The following is a 19,828-nucleotide window of genomic DNA, read 5'->3' on the forward strand; positions in this document are numbered from 1 at the left end:
GAGGGATTTTCTCTCAAAGAGTTCCTATAAATAGCCAGTGTCAGACATAGTTATGGTATGTTCACTAAATTTCAAAAACAATATACGTTCTTCACCAATAAGCCCACTCTTTTTCCTGAGTTCTGTAAACTAACTTCAGCATTGGAGTGGCACCGCCGGAGAATCCTCTGGTGTTCCATTGATGAGTTCTTTACTTTATTGTGCGCAGAGAGTATAATAGGGAGGAGGGCTGTCAACCCAATCGCTCAGAACTACCTTTTACAATCTATCGGACTTCCCGAACAATTGTCTACTTTTAGTGATCCGCTCCATGATCACCTACTAATCAGAAAATTAAGCATGCAATTTAAACATAATCAAAGTGCACTGCGGAATACCAAATAAATACTGGACCGAAAGAATACAACCGATTAAATAAACTCAATTAGTACAACTCAATCGAATAAATCTTAATACAAAAAGATACATCGTAACAGCTAAATCTGCTGTCACACCCTGATCACCGACTACTCTAGGTCTCTGGGCGAACTACCTGAAACTGCCTCGTCGAATGGGGTGTCAAGAAAAAATAGAAAACAACTGGATGTGAGCACTAAAGCTCAATACGCTAGTACAGATAAACATACAAATATGATGCATGCAATGTAATGAATGGGTATCCATATATGAGGTAAACAAATTAGAATCTGCTTAGACTGGCACCTAAGATATGAGCAGTACCATCGTGGATTCAAACCACTGGGTACATCCACTCACTCCTCAATGGAAGTGGATCAAAATGTCACTTAGATCACTAGAGTCCGCTCGAACTGTCGGTCACTGTGACTCTCAGTGTCAAAACGTCCTAATAAGGGCTGAACTCCCTACAACTCTAGCTTATCTCGAAGGAGATACAAGTTCAATATGATATGCACATGCAATATAATATCTCAAATTAGTAATGATATGAATCTAGAAGGCTATTGAAGATTCATATTGTTCCAAGATTTTTCTCATAATTTGCCATCGAGATTAGAAGGAATTGGGATCCATGAAAATCAAGTTGGGGAGCAAGGGAGCCAAGTTGGAATGCATGGAGCTCGAGGTGGAGGACTGAAATTTATTGGTGACTCTAGAGATATTCAAATCCAATATTCACCGTTAAGAATGTAGTTTAGGATGTTTTGAAGCTACAATTAAAATTTCAGCCCGATCCGACAACTAGAACTTCGGATATGAATTTTGCAAGAAAACTGCACGAAATAAAAGCCTCCAGACGCCCCAACACTGCATCTTGAGCGCTCCAGTGCCAGGTCGGGATTTTCACACAGTAAGGCATGTACTGTGTGTTTTCGGATTTTTGAGTATTTTTTATTATTTTGAGTATTTTTTATTATTTTGAGTATTCTAAGCCTATTAGGAAACTTTTAGATGATATCTTTTTGATATATTTTGTATTATTTTGCTTTATCTTTTATTATTTTGTAGTTGTATTATAAATACAACATATACGTTCATTATTGAAAATAGAATGAAAATTATGGAAATTGATTTTTATCAATTATAATTCTTTCTAGAATTATGACAAAGCTTTGCTTTGTGTATCCAAAAATCAAACTTATCAAAGTTTCATAAACTTTGTGGCGTTTGCCAATTGATTATCTTCGTGGATTGTCAGGAACAAGTTTTCTGAAGGTTCCGTTATGATTAATTGTTTATCTCGTGATTATCTGTTGCTAGTTTCGCTGTAAACTAGAGGTGGATATCCAAAACTTACTTGATCAAAAGATTGGGACAACAACTAGAATCTGTTTTGTTATTGAATTGAGGGTGTGATTCGTTTATAATCGTGTTTGTTTTTCATGCATCAAGAATTCTTATCAAGTAACATGCATCATGTCATATAATATGCAACACATAAGCATGCAAATCCGCTGCTATCTCAGTTAGTACTTATGTAACTCAATAATAATCCTAGATTTTCATGCATCTACAGTCCAACACTATAATGCAGAATAACCATGCATTAATAATCTTGCTCTAAAAGTTTAACTAAGTTATTGCATACTCCCTAGTCTCTACAAGGAGCTAGAGATATATCTGCGTCCATCGTCAGCCCACTGATGTCGAATGCCTCGGAACATGGGCACAACTCCACCACGACTCCAGAGACACCTTGCCAAGGCCCCACCCTCATCGAAGAATACTAAAACCCCTAAAATGGCCTAAGAAACGAGAGGGAAAGTTGTGAATTGGCAAGATAAAAGTGAGCCTTCGGAAGCTCCGAACTCGCATGCAGTCCACGTTGCATAAATGCAAATATCGGACGCTCCGATCCCACCTTCGGATGTTCCGATCTCCTGCGTGTCCGAGCAAGTTGACACGTCGATAATGCGCATGGCCTAACTTTGTTTGGAAGCTCCGATCATGTTCGGACGTTCCAAACTCGTCTGTAGCCTTCGAACTCCTTCGCCGCTTCCGATCTCTTCGGACCGTCCGATCCCTACAAGGCTTTGGGTTCGGACCTTCCGAACCACCCGAACCCAAATAAGCCCATTAACTATTTTTTGACATTCTAGATCCGATTTCTTGGTTCGTTTGATCCGATTAAAATCACTTAATCATGTTTTACTTAATCTAACACGTTTAGTTAAATTAATCTTGTAAAAATGGAACTGGACTACTGCAATAATTATCTATTGTATTCTTCTCGGAAACCGAGTTTATGATCTTAGCATCAATATATTTTTATGATTTTTTTATTAAACGAAGATTGAGTTTTTTTTTTTTGTAATTTGAGAGGAATTATTTTGGTACCTAATTAAAATTGTGGCATCAAGAAGACTTGAAAAATGAAAATAGTTGATCAAATGCTCTCATGTTTTATAATATATATATATTATCTTCTCTTGCACGCGATAGGTATATATATACATAAAGTTTTTTATATTAATTAATTTTCATGTTATTTTTCGAACTCACACGATGAATTTGATATTCAAAAGTTTAAGAGTGATAACTATTTAATCTAAATCTTTCAAAAAGGAAAATTACTAGTTATAAAAAAAACTATCTAATCTACAAATTAAAAAATACAAATAGCTAGTGTCATTTTGATAAATAAGATTGTTGCAGAAAAAAGAGGATAACATATAAAATGATTAATTTGTTTAATAATTTTAGTTTTGTTGGAAATTAAGTAGGATATAATCGTAATTACATCTTAAGTTTCACCAATTAATAAAAAGTTTGTTATTTAAATGATCTCTACTATAATAAAATAGTAAGATATATAATAGATAAATTAGTTGTAAAATTTACGTTGATAAATATAAACGTCGACTGATTTACATTAATTGTAAAATTTAAGAGCACTTTGTTTACCAAATAAACAATAAATTATTTAAATGAAATTTAAATAAGGTAACACTATAGGCGCAAGAATTATTTAGTCAACGAATGTTTGATTTATATAACTAAAATTTAAATATAGCATATTTAAAGCAAAAATTATTTACCCAACGAACATTTAAATGATACAACTGAACTTTGAAACTTGCGGGTTATTTACCCAATGAACATTTGAAATATATAGATGAAATTTAAAAATGATATACCACTAAAACATGCGAATTATTTAGCCAATCAAAATTTAAATTATATAACTGAAATTAAAAAACGATATATATATATATATATATATATATATATATATATATATATAAATGTTCATTGTTCATATAATCCGCTGTATTATTTTTAAATTTTATCTATATTATTAAATATTTGTTGGGTAAGCAATCCATTCTTTTAGTAGTGTATATATATACATATATATATATATATATATATAACTAAGATTCAAAACACACGAATTTTTAACGAACATAGCTTTTTTTAACCAACATAGTAACTAAAATTCAAAACACACGAATTTTTAACCAATATCAACATAGCTTTAAGAACATTGTGTGAATTACTTCAAAAAAAAAATTTAAATCAACTACATATGCGTATATAAATTACTCGATGGACAAACATTTAAATATGATACCACTGAAAAAGAATCAAATACGACGAACATTTAAATTATATAGGTAGACAACAAATTAACGTTAGTTGCCATCTGAAATTTCAAAATTAAGTAATGTATATAATATGTTAGTGTGATGATAATCACGAGTAAGTGTAAGGTTTGGAATCGTTGCTCAGATCAACTCCAATAATCAGAAATGTATCGTAAATTTTAAACTGTATAATTTTTTAAAAACAAAATAAACCGTATATAATACAATCCGTTTTTTTTAACGAAAAAAGTATGTAACACAGTCCAGTTTTTTAATGAAAAAAATAAAATAAATTGTAAAATTTTAAAAAATATATATATATATATGGCGTTTTCCTAAAAATAATAGAAAAAAATAGATACATTGATAGGATCGTGTTTGGGAAAAAATATACAAGTTTAAAAATATTTTGAGCTACAATAGCTCGATTCTTGAAATATTGAGTATCGATAAATTAAATCGAGTTTGATTTTCAAACCAAGCGGAAAACACTCAAAATAATCCTTCGTATAAACTAGTTTAACATTTTGTATATCATTTGAAAACGATGCAAGTTGAAATAATAAAATCAGTTTAGTTGAAATATTTTATTAAAAACTTTGTATGCAACATTTTGATCTATGAAAAACACATAAAATACTTCAACAACGCATCTTAAAAACATTAGCAAAAGTAAGTAAATGCGATCAAGAAATAAACACGAGTTTGTTTATGGATGAGCTCAACCACTTTAAAAATATTTTCAGTGTTTTTTAAGTTCAAAAATTTTAAAAATGTGTTTGGACAAGATTTGATATAACATTTTTTAATTTTTTTTTTAAAAAGTGTTTTTAAAATAAAATTTTTGAAAAATAAGTGAGATGTTTTTTTGTGTTTTTTGAAGAAAAAAAAACACGGATCAAATGGGTCATGGGTCGGGTCAAAAAGAAAATGAGTCACTCCACTCACAAATCCCCCTTTTCTCTAACCCTAATCGTTCTCTCGTTCTTTCTTCGCTCGTTTGCGGCAGATCTAGGAGCTCTTGGAAATCATCCCCGCTCGCCTTTTTTGGCTTTTGAATTTTGATTCAGATATTCTATTCGATTCGGCAGAACAAGATGATATAAGTAACATATTATCATAGTTTAAGCTCCTCACGTTCTTCTCGTCATATTATTTATCCATCTATTAATTATTTATTTTACATCAATCAAATCATTAATCATTTATCTTACATTAATCAAATCATTGAATTTAATTAATATATTACCCTTATAAATAATATTATTCATATTTTATTTATTTTAAAAGGACAAAATGGTAATTTATATTTTTAATATAAAATTCAATCAATCAAATCAAATAAACTATAATCTATCAATCAAATCAAATACTAAATTAACTATCATTTTCTATTTATTTTATATTACATTATATTACTTATCCAAGTATTATTTATCCTATCCTCGAACCAAACAGTGTCTTACTCCATGTACTACGATTAGTAGATAACACTTGAAGTTTGTCAATCATTACCTCTGATGACGTAAACTCCCACATATAAGTAACATTTCTAGTAAAATCTTCTTCTTCCATCCATGGGTTCTCAAAGTGAAAAGATGTTTTGCTGAAATTTGCAACCGAAGGATTTGAAGTTTAGATTTTTTTTTTCTTTGTGTCGAAGCTTGTTACGCAAGTGGGAAATATAAATTTGATCTTCAAGAAATCACGTTGAATTATAGCAGCTAGATATTAGAGAAACAATAGTGTGACTAGGGGTGGGCAATCGGATCCGGTTTTTCGGGTCCCGACCCGATACCGATCGGTGGATAAAACGGGTAGTTCGGGTATTTAGTCGGGTTCGGGTAGTAACCGAACACGATATGTATTTGGTCGGTTCGGGTTTGAGTATTTTAACACTACCCATATTACTCGATCGGGTATTCATTTATTTTTATATATATATTTTTTAAAAATATTATATGGGCTGTTAGTATTAGGTTTTATATGGCCCATTAGCTTTGGACCGTAAGTTTGTAACCCAGCAGAAATGAGACATGAGAAGAAAGCCGCCGCTGCCCTTGTTCTTCCATGGGGATGGGAGTGTTCACTCGTCGATAATACACTTATACACAAACCATCGATTCAATTATTGAAAGCAATCGAGTTCCTTTATCATCAACTTCGAGAGTTCAATCAAAGGCCAAAGGAATCGAGTTCGAGTTCCTTTTTCCTCAGCTTCGATGCTTGAAGAGTTTTCTGGAGTTCGACTGTTCGAGTTCATTTATCCTCAGCTTCTATCGGCTTGCTTCTTGCTCTGGTAACGGGTAAGTGTGCTAGGATTTTAGAATCTTTATATATTATATTTGATAGAAATTTGTGTAATCTGAAATAGCTTTTTCGGCCAACATGATGATTTCGAATCATTTGAGGGATTTTGTTCATTACATTAGTAGCTTCGTGTTGGTGGTATGGGTTAGAAATTTTTCAATAATTATGCAAATCTACTGTCGTCGCAAATTTTTTGTGATCTTGAAAAGTAATTTATGTTTTATCTATCTTTTCTTTGCTGATTCCTCTGCTCCCAATTATTTTCTAACTCGCATATGTGGGGATGGATATATGTATGTGTATATATATATATATATATATATAAATTTTTATCCAAATTATAAATTTTGTATCTACTATTATTGCATGCTCATATATCTATGCTGAATCTGAAAAATAACATTTTTTTTTCATTTCATAATTTTTATACCCAAATTTTAGGCTCAAATTTTTACATATTATTATTACCTAGGTATCTAGTAAATAATTTTTTGTACAATCTTTTCTCCTCACGAATCACGAACGTCACACGCTTTGATTAACAACTATTTCAATTCATATTACTTACTATTTTACCTTTTATATTCTCTACAAAATCCAAAATTTCACAAAAAATTAGGTTTTGTTTTCTTTCATTGTTAGTCAATCATTCAATTTTTTAAAAAAATTTGTGTTCTTTTTGCAATTGAGAATGAATTCATGCTAAATTTTCGACGGTAGAGTATATTTTCTATCAATTTTTTTTATTGTGGGTTCTGTACACTCTATTCTTCGTCATTTTTCCAGCATTTTAACATCAATTAAGAGTTGCTATGGTTGTGTGTAGATCGTGTTCGAAGCTTATGAAATATTATTTCAAGTTGATCGATTAACCGGTGTTTTTGTTTTTTGCTCTTTTAATTATAGTATGTTGTTGCCTACACTGAACATAAATCCTTGCTCCGCCCCTAAGCACAACATCGATAACCCAATGGCGAAGTCAATCAAAGATTTCAGAACCCCTCAGACACGTTACGATGTCAAGATTGGATTTATCAAATTTTTTAATTTATTATATATGTTATGTTTTTATCTTGGAACTTGTGGACATTGGATAAGAATATTTTGATAACCTTTGAATTTCTTTCTTAGTACATTAATTAATTTTGTAGTGTGCATCCTTTTTTATTCATTTTTTTTAAAAGCAGGAAGCCGAACTGACCCGGACCGAACCCGACTTAATCGGGTACTCGACTAGTCGGGTACCCGATGGTGTCGGTTCGGTTTCGAGTAGTTTAAAATTCTACGCGACTAATCGGGTACCCGACCCGAATAACCCGAAACATGTACTACCCGACCCGTGACCACCCCTAAGTGTGACTGATGGGTGTCTAGCTAGTCAGTTGTTGGATTCTAGTTAACTATGAATATATGAGCATCCAGTAATCTTGACATTATTTTTTGTAGGATTCTATTAATTTCTTGATGCCATTTTCTGTTGCAGCTTGCAAGGTTGAAGAGTTCATTCAAGATTTTGCTTCCAATATCTTGTTTTTCCCTTGCTAATAGCAAAGAAGTTAGAGGTGAATTAATCTGTTTATTTATCTTGTCCTTATTGAGTACTTGCATGCAAGAAATTTTTTTGGTTTCTTAGGTTTTAGTTTTTGAATATTTTTAGTCAACGCAAGAAAAAATTAGGAGTATAGGACTTGAATGATCATCATCAAAGTAAGCACTCGGTATATAGTACATATTTGAATTTCTGTTTTGTGTGTATGTATAAAATCTTGCTATATCATTGTTAAAATATAGGTTAGCCACTCTTCAAAAAAAAAAAAAGAAAAGAATATAGGTTACTCACTGCGTAGAGACCTGGATACTCTAAATTTTATAGAGATGTTCAACAAAATACCAAAAAAATTATGAAGCATTCTCACGGATTTTTTATTCAACATACTCATGAAACAATATTATTTTTAATTTTATATAAAGAGGCAATATAAAATTTTAAATGAGACATGCAATTTGGCAGTACGCTAGACAACGTGCAAAACCTATATAAAATACAAGGATTACTCACGGGTCACCTCATTTTTTGTTTACTCCTAAATATTTTCAGCTTTTTATTATTATTTTTGAACTTTTTTTGTCCGCTGTCCTTTGTCAACGAAAAACCCAGTTCCTTTTGCAGCCAAGCAATGGAGGCTGTGGATTCGACTCGTTCGTTTGTAAGGGATGTTAAGCGTGTCATCGTGAAGGTCAAATTTTGTTTCTTGTTCTTGCATTTTCTTGCTGGGAATTTGATTGATTTTGGTGGGCTTCATTTGATTGGTTTTGTTTTGAGATGTTGGTTTATTTTGATGGAGGATTCATGAGTTTTGATTTGTAATTGGTGGGGAAGCTTTTTGGCTTTTTTTTTGGTTAGTGAAGAAAGTTGAATGACTGTGAAGTCGTTGTCAATGCAAATAGGATTTTTAGAGTTTTGTTTGTTTGTCGTGTTGTGAATGTTCGGTTTACTTTAGTTTTTTGGTGGAATCTTGTGTGATCAGGCTATTAGAGGTGATTCTAATTGAACAAGATGTTGTGTATTTGAGCTATTCTGGAAATTGAGCAGTTCCTGTAATGGGAATGGGGTGGGAAATGGATTGAAAGGTTTAGTGTTTTCTTTTTTTTTTTAATAAAATTGTGGCGATGCTATGATTTTTGGGGTAGTTACGAATATGTATCACAATGATATTAGTTCATCATTGGACATTCAAGCTTGTTTGATTTTTGGAATTTGTCTTTGTTAGTTAGAGGGGAAAGAGATGTTGGAAATTGAGAATTCAGGGAATGAATCTCATTTTGGTACCTTTGCTTTGACAAGGTTTGACTTTACTTAATCGCAAAAGTTTCGTTGTGTAGCATAAAATCATAATTTTTTGATAGAAAGTGTGAAGAATTTTTAAGATTTCGTCGTCAGAAGTTAGAGATTTCTACATAAAATCGAATTTTGTGCATGTTAGTAAACAAGATTTCTATTTCGCTCATTCAGAAGAAAACCATGCATGTGGATAAATATTGCAGGAGCGTGTAACTTCTGGATTTTAGACAGCAAACTTTTAGTTTTTGGTTTGCATAGATTCTCTTAGTCATGCATAGATTGACCACTCATTCTGGTATCACAAGTTGGCGGCCTATGTTTTTTTTTATCGCCAAATGAATATTTTGCGCAACGCGATAATCTAACCATGTGAACAGAGGTGTAGGGGTGCGGCGAGGGAATTTCCTATTGTTGAACAAACTTGGTTGCATGTAATTGAAATAGAGTCCTAGCTGTGAGAAATTCTTTGGTGTAGACTCCAGATCCTGTTAGTATATGATCTTTCACCAACAATACCTCTGGTTTCTTGCTCAAGGGCTCTAAACAGTATTTTGTTAGAGAAAAGGTGTAAATTAACAGTTGATTGTGTGATTATGGCTTTCATTCTTTTTAATTGAATATTTTACATCGTAGTTTTCATTGATCTTAATATTATTTCTTGCCTCGTTATCTCTAATACATACTTTGAAATCCATGTATGTGAAGTTCTCACTGATGTTTCATCTTACATACCTCAGGTTGGAACTGCTGTTGTCACTCGAGCTGATGGAAGGATAGCTCTTGGAAGATTAGGGGCACTCTGCGAGCAGGTGAATAAGAGGATTATAACTGGCTTAAACTTTTAATGTTTGGTTTATGAGTTGTCAATTATTTTCTTGACCTTATATGTTCGAGTTGTGAATACAGATACATGAGCTGAATCATCAGGGATATGAGGTTATTTTGGTGACATCCGGTGCCGTTGGTGTTGGTCGCCAGCGGCTTAGATACAGGAAATTAGTCAACAGCAGGTTTTTTTCCCTAATCTTTTCTTATTTAGAATTCGGATTACAGTGTTAAGCACTTGGGAAAAAAGATTTACCTTCTAAATTATAGTTAGGAATTTGTAGCTGTGTTTTTTCAGTAATCAATCTTTGTGCTCAATGTAGCGTTTGTGTGGACATGTCACGGAACTGTTCTATAGAACATATTATACTGCTAAAAATTTTGAAGGATCTTGATTCTGAACTTTATTGGCCCAACAACAACAAATTTGCAAAGTCCTTGGATGGCTTTATCCTAAAAATCATTGACTTCCTCACTTAGCAGTGTTTAATCAATTTTTCCATGTATTCTCCGCAACTGTCGTGAACTTTGAAATTTTTTTCCAGTTTTGCTGATCTGCAAAAACCACAAGTAGAGCTTGATGGGAAAGCTTGTGCAGGTGTTGGACAAAATGGTCTTATGGCTCTCTATGATACTTTGTTCAGTCAGGTGAAATCACAATTTCAGTGCCTTAATGCAAAATTTTGCTATATTTTTAGTCTTCACTTAAGGATGCCCTGTCTTCTCCCGATGATTGTGCTACTACATTGCACACATGTCCATTATTCTTGATGATTTCACTTTTCTCATGCAGTTGGATGTTACATCAGCTCAACTTTTAGTTACTGATAGCGACTTTAGAGATCCAGATTTTAGGAAGCAGCTGAATGAGACTGTGAAATCACTGCTCTCTTTGAAGGTTATTCCTATATTTAATGAAAATGATGCAGTCAGTACCCGGAAGGCTCCTTATGAAGTATGCATTTATATTTACAGCATTTTCTCATTCACGAGATTGTTGACAGTCTTAAGGGGATTAATTTTTTTTATAAAATTCCTACTGAGATACAAATGTATTTACACAACTCTTATTGCACAATCTCAAACTCATACAATTTTCCTGCCTCATGGCATTTTGTAGGACTCTTCGGGAATATTTTGGGACAATGACAGTTTATCAGCATTGTTAGCTATGGAGCTAAAAGCTGACCTCCTTGTATTGTTGAGTGATGTGGATGGTCTTTATAGTGGTCCTCCAAGTGATCCACATTCCGAATTAATTCACACATACGTTAAGGATAGGCACGAGGGAGTAATAACTTTTGGAGACAAGTCTCGGGTTGGAAGAGGGGGTATGACTGCCAAAGTAAAAGCTGCAGTTTATTCTTCTCATGCTGGCATTCCAGTTGTTATTACCAGGTAAACTCCCTTGTGTGCTTTTAAAGATTCGGAGCAACGTTAACCACATCTTAACTTTACTAACATTGAATTCAAAGTGAAATGCAAGGTAATGATACAACCACACTTTTTTCTTATAAGAATAAGAATAAAGGATGAACAATCTGGAAATAGAGAAGATAACCCAGAGAAATCTCTGTCCCTGGCCAAGCTAGTCCCTAGCACAAGCTAGTTAATATTCACTCTTAAGAAAAATGAACTGAATGCCTCCCAACTCACGTTCCTCACATATTTATTTCACACACTCTTTCTAGACTCTTCTAAGCCTATTGGGCTATTTAGATCTAGGCCCAGGTCCGTAACAATACCACCGTCTTCAAAATCAGCCTTGTCCTCAAGGCTGAGTCTTGAAAGTTGATCTTCCATGAATCTTGCTTCCCTCCAGCCAACATCAAAGACAATAACCTCAAAACCAAGATCGAAGAACTCATTGTTACATTCCTGCAACTTTTGAGTAAAAATTACGAAGCTTATTCTTTCCAAAATGCGCTTTGTCGACAATAAATCTGCTAGAGAAATCCCTCAACTCCACCTTCTTAGAGTCTTGAGTGGTCATTCCACAACAACCCTTCCTCCCCGCCTTTCCTGTATTGGATTTCACGATCACATAATTAGCTTCTCTGAGTTCTCTTTCGATCCCGAGAGCAGCATTGAATCTAAAAAGAAATCCAGCAGCTCTGAGTGATAGCTTCCTTTTATCAGTTTCATCCTCTTGGCGTTTGACCCTTCTTGCTAAAATCTGCCCTGGTTCATAATTACTTGCCATATCAATCTCCAAATCTAAGGGAGATTCTTGCCCAAACAGCCATCTAACTCTTATCCAGTGCACAATTGATGCAGCCATCTCATCCAAACATAACGTCCAAGCAATTATTAGCGTGAAATCCACCCATTTCACTCTAAAAACTCTTCTATCCATTGTAATTGTACAAGCTCCTATTTCCAGGCCTTTACACACTTCAATCACCCTATCATGAAACCCATCTCCTACCCATACTTCAACCATGTCCTTCTTAAGGAGCAGCGGGCCCAACTCCTTTGATAAGGATCTAAAGATATAACTGTGGCTGCCATCACTGTCCTCCCATACTAAAAGTGCATATCCACTAATCATATCAAAGGATCTCAGATTATTAAGTTGAAACTTACCTTTCACTTGATCCAAAAGTTGATTTATGAGCTTCAATTTCCAATCTTCGGCCCTTTTAAATCTTGACTCTGCCTTCCTAGTCTCCTTCCGCTTACTTATAGGCTGTTAGATATCGGCTTCATTGAAGCCTTTGCCCTGCCCTTTCTTTTTTCCAATTTCTTTATGTGCTTGCAATTGGCTTACTCGGATGCTTGTTCCGGCCTTACTTTCGTGGAGAAACGTCAAGCGCGACACCCCTAGCTCGTTCGTCCATTCTCGATCTGCGCCTCGGCTGATAAATGGACTCACATCGCCTTGATCTGAGTGTTTTTTAATAGATCGGGCCCATTCCATGGCCCAGCTATTAATCTCTTTGTATACTGGCCTTTTTGCGTTCAGCCCACCCTTATTAGGGTTGCTCCAATTTTTTCACTGGGCCCCTTAAACACCAGGACTATGCATGGTAATTTAGCCCAAGCCCACTCAATTTTTTTAGTCTGCAACCCTTCGCTTTGAAGCCTTGGATTCCGCCGCCATGGCTTCCAATCGGCGATTCCTTTGCATGGTTCTATTGCCTTATCTGGAGCCTTCTTCTTTTTAACCCATTGGAACCGACGATGCGTCGCATTTTCTCGAACCCTTTCTTTCGTCCCCTGAAACCAAGGATGGGCGGAATCCTCCGCACAACTGAACATGACTTCCCGGTGATTGATCGGAGAACCAATGGTCAGTTCAGAATATGGTTCAGCTTCAATGCCAAGCATTTCGTCTGATGAGAATTCACCTTTTTCCTTAACTCGCACAAAATCTGGTACTGATATTTCCTCCATGTCAGTGTCATCGATCGGCATCTTTGTAAATGGATTATGATCGTCCTCTGCACTCTCCTGCACATCAGCCTGTTCCTCACTAGTTTCTTCTTCAGCTTGATCGTGTATATGCTTTTGGGTAGAGTTTCTGGAATTCAAGCTGAAACTTCTTCCATCAGTCTGGTTTTACTGTTTGAGGTATTTATCCAACATCGCCTTTGTCTCCTGCACAATTTGCTGCACCAATTCCAAGGTCTCTCGTTCTGTGGTTGCCATTTCTTCTCTCCCAAAAATTATCCGGCAGGTCGGACCAATTGATACAACCACACTTTTTTCTTATAAGAATAAAGGATGAACAATCTGGAAATAGAGAAGATAACCCAGAGAAATCTCTGTCCCTACCCAAGCTAGTCCCTAGCACAAGCTAGTTAATATTCTCACTCTTAAGAAAAATGAACTGAATGCCTCCCAACTCACGTTCCTCACATATTTATTTCATACACTCTTTCTAGACTCTTCTATGCCTATTGGACTATTTAGATCTAGGCCCAGGTCCGTAACAGGTAATGACTAGTCATGAAGATGTTTTGAAATATGTAGATTTTAGGATATGATACCTCTATGTGCAAGTAATGTGCCTTCCCCAGCATTTGCGCGTAGGGTCTATAATATCCAAGTGCTTTTGTGAGTCTTGCTCCTCAATTATTTAAATAAAAGATTCAGATGTTGCATGAGCATGTTCATTGGGTCCAACTTGTATATATTTGAGATCCAACAGCAATGAATAAAATAATTATTAATGCGGGAAAATGGCTCATTTCTTGCTACTCTGCCTTGTTAAAGGAGTAAAATCTTGGTTTTGTTTCTTCATCAATTGCAAGAAAAGGAATCTGCATTTGGTTTGTTCTTAAATTGGAAATGACCCACTTCTAGTAACTATACTGTGTCATGCAGTAAAAGTTAGAAGTTTATCACTTCTTCAACTGCAACAAGCTGTCAAATGAGTTTACATTTGGATTGCTATTATGATTAAAAGAAAAAAATTACCGTTTACAAGATTTAAATTCGCTTGCTCCCATTCTTTCCTATCTTTGTGGTTATAGTGGTTTTGCCGCTGACAATATTATAAAAGTTCTAAATGGAAAGCGTATCGGCACGTTGTTTCACCGAGACGCGCATAAGTGGTCCCCTCAAGGAGAAGTTGGAGCCCTTGAAATGGCGGTTTCAGCTAGGGAAAGTTCAAGACGACTGCAAGTAATCATTTGAAGTGGCACAGTTTTTGTAGTTTTTACTACAAAAAAAGCAAGTGCTATTAATAAACATGTTTATTTCTAACGTGTAGACTGTGCCTTCACAAGAAAGGAGTAAAATTTTGCTGGATGTAGCTGATGCTCTGGAAGCGAGTGAAAAGTTGATACTTGCTGAAAATGAAGCTGATGTTTCTGAAGCACAGCAAGCTGGATATGAAAAGGCTTTGATCTCTAGGCTAGCTTTGAAGCCTGGTAAGGTAAAATACTGCTTGTGAATTCAAATTTCTATAGGACTTCAGATCTCATTTATCCCTTTATAAAAGGGTATATCATTTGTAGGTTTCAAGTCTTTCAAATGCTATTCGCGTGCTTGCAAACATGGAGGAGCCCATTGGACGAGTTTTGAAGAAAACAGAGGTAAGGATATGGGCTATTGAAGATCTTGGTGGTTATAGCATGAAAGCAAATATGTGCTGATTGGATTTATGATCTGTCAACCTTGTCCAAAAGGCAATTAGCCGCTCCAGCTTCTGGGACAGGAAGAAGTGTAATCTTTATAAGCTGGCGTTGAACGGAAAACCAAATTGTGTTATAACGAGAATGAATGACAAACATGTTGAAATGCATGGGTAATAAACTTGAAAAGGCTATCTTTATGTTAAGCTTATCTAAATGTAATTTAGACATTACAAAAACTCAAACTAAGGCATCGTCTGCATGTGGTCTCTAACATTAAACTCCATGTTACACATCATTATCAAAGTTTGAATTATTAATCCTCTGTTTTATTATACTTGGTCACGAACTAATTGACCAACTTGTCCTTGATGAAAATCTTGACCCGAGAGCAAAGAGCTCCTGAGTTGGTTTGGTTTTCCTCTAGCGATTGAGAGTTTAAGTTAATGACTCTTTGTACTGAACATGTTCTTGGAAATCTCATAACCTTGACTTACTATGGCACGTTTTGCGAATTTCTGGCAATTATTACTGCAGCTTTCAGAAGGATTTATATTGGACAAGATGTCATCTCCCTTGGGTGTTCTTTTGATCATTTTCGAGTCTCGACCTGATGCACTAGTTCAGGTGAGATTAACTTTTCTGTGTAGGCTGTCTACATGTAAATTCGAATATTATCAACTACTGTGATATGTTCTCAACCAAAAAAAGAAAAAAAGTTGAAGTTCGACATACGTCCTTTTATTAGTTTGAACCTTGCTATCGTATTATGATTTTGATTTTTTTTTTCTTTTGATCTATTCATTTGAATGACTTAAAAACCTTCGCCATTCATTTTCCTCATTACCTTGGTTCACCCATGTTAAACAAGTTCAAGTTTCTCCTCGCCATCACTTTTATCCTTTCTCAAAATTTTGAAGCTTTTCTGACAAGAAAAAGTTTCATTACAAAAATACCAAGTTAGTTTCGAATTTCGCAAGAATTGTTTGTCTTATATCCACTTCCTATCCAGTTTTACGATTCACATGGTTCTTCCCACTACTTTTTTATCATTGTTGTGTCATGTGAAAACTTGTTAAACTATCATCAACATCTAAACTATGGACTTGAAGAATGTATAATTAATCATGTCATTCTTTAACTTCTAACAGATAGCTTCATTAGCAATTCGGAGTGGGAATGGTCTGCTGTTAAAAGGTGGAAAAGAAGCTAGACGAACAAATGCAATCCTGCATAAGGTTTTAGTCTTGTTAATAGTAGATTTTTTTTTTAACCTAATGTTTTATTACTTGTCTTGACAGTTTTTATTTTTTTCATTTTCTACAATTTGTCTTGTCCCTTTTCGTGGTTAGATTATTACTTCTGCCATCCCAAAAAGTGTTGGAGAACGGCTTATTGGACTTGTAACTTCCAGGGAAGAGCTCCCTGAATTGCTTAAGGTGGATTGCGTTATTTTTTTTTTATCGTACTAAACCCCGCATGAGTCCACAGAACATGAGTTTGGAATTAAATTTTTTTTGTTCCTGGCAAAGCTGGATGATGTAATTGATCTGGTTATCCCGAGAGGCAGCAATAAACTTGTTTCTCAAATTAAGGCTTCAACCAAGATCCCTGTTCTCGGTCATGCCGGTAGGATGTAATTTATTTCTAACTCTAAGTTAATACATTTGCACGTTAATGCTAATAACTCTTGATCAAATAGTCATGCATGCGTTGCACTGGGAAATTTAATAGCTGTGTTATTTTCTTCGCAGATGGAATCTGTCATGTTTTTGTAGATAAATCAGCTAATATGGATATGGCGAAGCAGATCGTTTTAGACGCAAAAACAGATTATCCTGCTGCATGTAATGCAATGGTGTGTTCAACTCTTCATTATTACAAAATTGTTGAAAATTTTAATAGACCCTCACCACGGTGCTCCCTATATTTTGAAGGAAACACTGCTTGTTCATAAGGACTTGGTAGAGACTCGGGGTCTAAATGAACTTATTGTGGAACTTCAAATCAAAGGTTGGGCTTTCCCAAATCCCCGCTCGCTCCCCAAAATCCTTTTTGTGTGGGTGATTAAATTAATCGGAGTTTCTTGGTTTGAGAAATTGATGGCAAGAAGTTCATTATTTATATGTATGAACATGAATTCCAGTATTATGATTATCACCCGACTATTTTATAATTGTGCATCTTTTTGAGCTGGGTGATTGGAAATTAATAATAATAAAAGTTGAATCATTCTCTTACTGTAAGCTTAAAAGAAGTGTCTTAAATTGGTATGGAAGGACCTTAAACACATTGGACAGATTTTAATAAATATTTTGCGAGTATACTAAAATTTGATCCGGGAGCCATTTACCCTTCAAACAATCCTTGATTTGGCCATAATGCTGCAATGATGTGCATACATCTCAGGTGTCGCAATATTTGGTGGACCTCGAGCAAGCTCTATACTAAATATTCCGCAAGCTCGTTCCTTGCACCACGAATACAGTTCACTCGCATGCACTGTTGAAATTGTGGATGATGTGTATGCTGCCATTGATCATATTCATCTCCATGGAAGGCATGTTAGCGTCATGAAATCCTATAGTTATTTTGAGTTTGATTCTCGTGCTCTGTATGGTTGTTGCTTCTATTATGGTAAGAGGATGCAGATGAACTAATCAGGCTCTCTTAATGGCAGTGCGCACACTGACAGCATTATAACTGAAGATACTGAAGTTGCAGAAATCTTTTTACGTCAAGTTGACAGGTAATGAACCATGCAATCGAAGCAAATTCTGAAAGATGAGGGTATAAGTGTGATTGCATTTTTCGCACTTCAATGAACTCAGCATTAAATGTTGACTTTTTTCAGTGCTGCAATATTTCACAATGCAAGTACAAGATTTTCTGACGGCTTCCGATTTGGACTAGGCGCAGAGGTATGCTATTAGAATTTCTGTTGAATCAGTTACAGATATGTGTTATTTACATGTATTTGTTGTCCTTGACAGGTTGGCATTAGTACTAGTCGCATCCATGCTCGAGGTCCTGTGGGTGTTGAAGGATTGCTTACAACAAGATGGTATGTCTAAAAGACCTTTTTGTTGTGACAAAATTGAATATATATTTTCCCTGATGATGTTCATTGTCACCAATAGTCTGGCCTAATCGACGGAACAATTCCTTTGTCCGAATCTTGATTGAATAATAGATAAAATTATTTATGAAATATGTCTTGACTAGCTACTTACTTCCAATGTTCTAAAAAGCGGTAGGCGGTAGGCGGACGGTCACCCACCGCCTAGCGCCTAGACGCTTAGGCGGCCGCCTAGGCGGTTTTTTATTTTTAGCCTAAATATTTAATTATTCTAGTCCGATCTATCTTAATATTTCTCCAATAATTCTTCTTTATCTAATTTACCTGCCTAAGTGGTGTTTTTTCAAGTCTAAATATCTAATTATTCTTGTTCATCTTAATATATCTCCAATAATTCCTCGTTATCGAATTCAACTCGACATACATGACATATTTCTCGTTTTCATACAAATTGATGGACAAATATATCAAATAATATTTTTTTAAAAATAAAAAAATATAAAATATAAAATATTATATGGTAATCTAGGCGGCGATTAGGCAGCCTAGACGGTCAATTAATGTAATAACTTTCAGAAACTTAAATTGTTTAAAAATCGGGGCGGTGGACAACCGCCTAGCGCCGATTTTTAGAACGCTGCTAACTGCTTACCTCTTTTGGATATGAACTAAAAGTTCTTTCAAATAATTCCATTGTCAATATATCTATCTATAATTTGACTTGGAAGTTTCTATTGATTGCTTTAGCAGCTAGATCACAGTACTCTAAAAACTTGTATTTATATAGCTGTTCTGATTGCAGTTTCGTTGTCCTTCCTGTTAGTTGATAAAATATCAGCCTCTGGACTTTTTACATTTGGAATTTGTTCACTGATATTTCTACTTCACTTGCTCCGTTTACGTCCGAATTTTGACACCTATGCTTTTACAATAGAGAAGAATCAAGTGGGTCTTGAGAATGCCCGAGGCTTTGCAAGTTAGATTCCTGGTTTATTTATTTTTAAATGACTGACCTTGATTAGTACCGGACTAGTGTGTGAGTGATGAAAACGGTAACAAAGTCCATCTCATTGTACCATCGACCAGAGGTCCAAAGCCTTTTGGTGCTTTGTAAAAATACCACTTAACTATGGGTTTTTGTATTACTTTAACTCGAACGATTCTACTTATCATTCAACGACTAATCTTGAGGCCATTGAATTCGTGCGCTCTTGTTTGGATAACAGGATTGCCAGAGGAAATGGCCAAGTGGTGAATGGTGATAAAGACATTGTGTACACTCACAAAGACTTGAGCCTGAAATCTTGAGGCCAAGCAAGCTTCAGCATTAAGAAATGGTCTCCGACCCTCCGTTTCGTTAATTATCCCCGGAAATCGCTCGGTTTGGATGTGATGAAATGGCAGTTTGATGTTTTGACGAGAAGAATATAATGATCATGTTGTATTATAACTGAGATTTCGATGGGTCAAATTTTGCAAGAATGAGAACTTGTAGGATCAATTATGTGTTAGAAATCAGATGATTTGAGGATATTCATTTAGAAATAATATTTGAATTCTTTGAGAATTTTGAGTTCATTCAGCCTTATTATCGTGAGTTCAATTCATGTCCATGTATTTTGCATGACTGATATTCTGAATGTTA

At 34.9% G+C, this 19,828-nt stretch overlaps 1 protein-coding gene across 4 annotated transcripts; it reads left to right on the plus strand.

Moving 5' to 3' along the window:
• Nucleotides 1–6,093: 6,093 nt before the first annotated feature.
• Nucleotides 6,094–19,811, plus strand: LOC140875543 (delta-1-pyrroline-5-carboxylate synthase). 4 transcript variants are annotated; one of them, XM_073279255.1, is made up of 22 exons: nt 6,094–6,352; nt 7,840–7,918; nt 8,515–8,593; nt 9,936–10,007; nt 10,105–10,208; nt 10,569–10,671; nt 10,817–10,978; nt 11,144–11,421; nt 14,502–14,652; nt 14,741–14,905; nt 14,988–15,065; nt 15,642–15,731; nt 16,256–16,342; nt 16,457–16,543; nt 16,637–16,733; nt 16,859–16,962; nt 17,042–17,117; nt 17,514–17,664; nt 17,785–17,853; nt 17,959–18,025; nt 18,098–18,168; nt 19,410–19,811. In XM_073279255.1, the coding sequence occupies exons 3-22, from the start codon at nt 8,534–8,536 to the stop codon at nt 19,489–19,491; spliced, it is 2,154 nt and encodes a 717-aa protein (XP_073135356.1). In that variant the 5' UTR covers nt 6,094–6,352; nt 7,840–7,918; nt 8,515–8,533; the 3' UTR covers nt 19,492–19,811. The 4 variants fall into 4 exon arrangements, 3 of the variants coding, with proteins under 3 accessions (XP_073135356.1, XP_073135355.1, XP_073135357.1); XM_073279254.1 differs by having other exon boundaries at nt 8,527–8,593; XR_012148503.1 differs by lacking the exons at nt 17,514–17,664; nt 19,410–19,811 and having other exon boundaries at nt 8,527–8,593; nt 18,098–18,167.
• Nucleotides 19,812–19,828: the final 17 nt, after the last annotated feature.

The sequence above is a fragment of the Henckelia pumila genome, chromosome 1, assembly GCF_033568475.1.
Source record: "Henckelia pumila isolate YLH828 chromosome 1, ASM3356847v2, whole genome shotgun sequence".
Lineage (NCBI taxonomy): Eukaryota > Viridiplantae > Streptophyta > Magnoliopsida > Lamiales > Gesneriaceae > Henckelia > Henckelia pumila.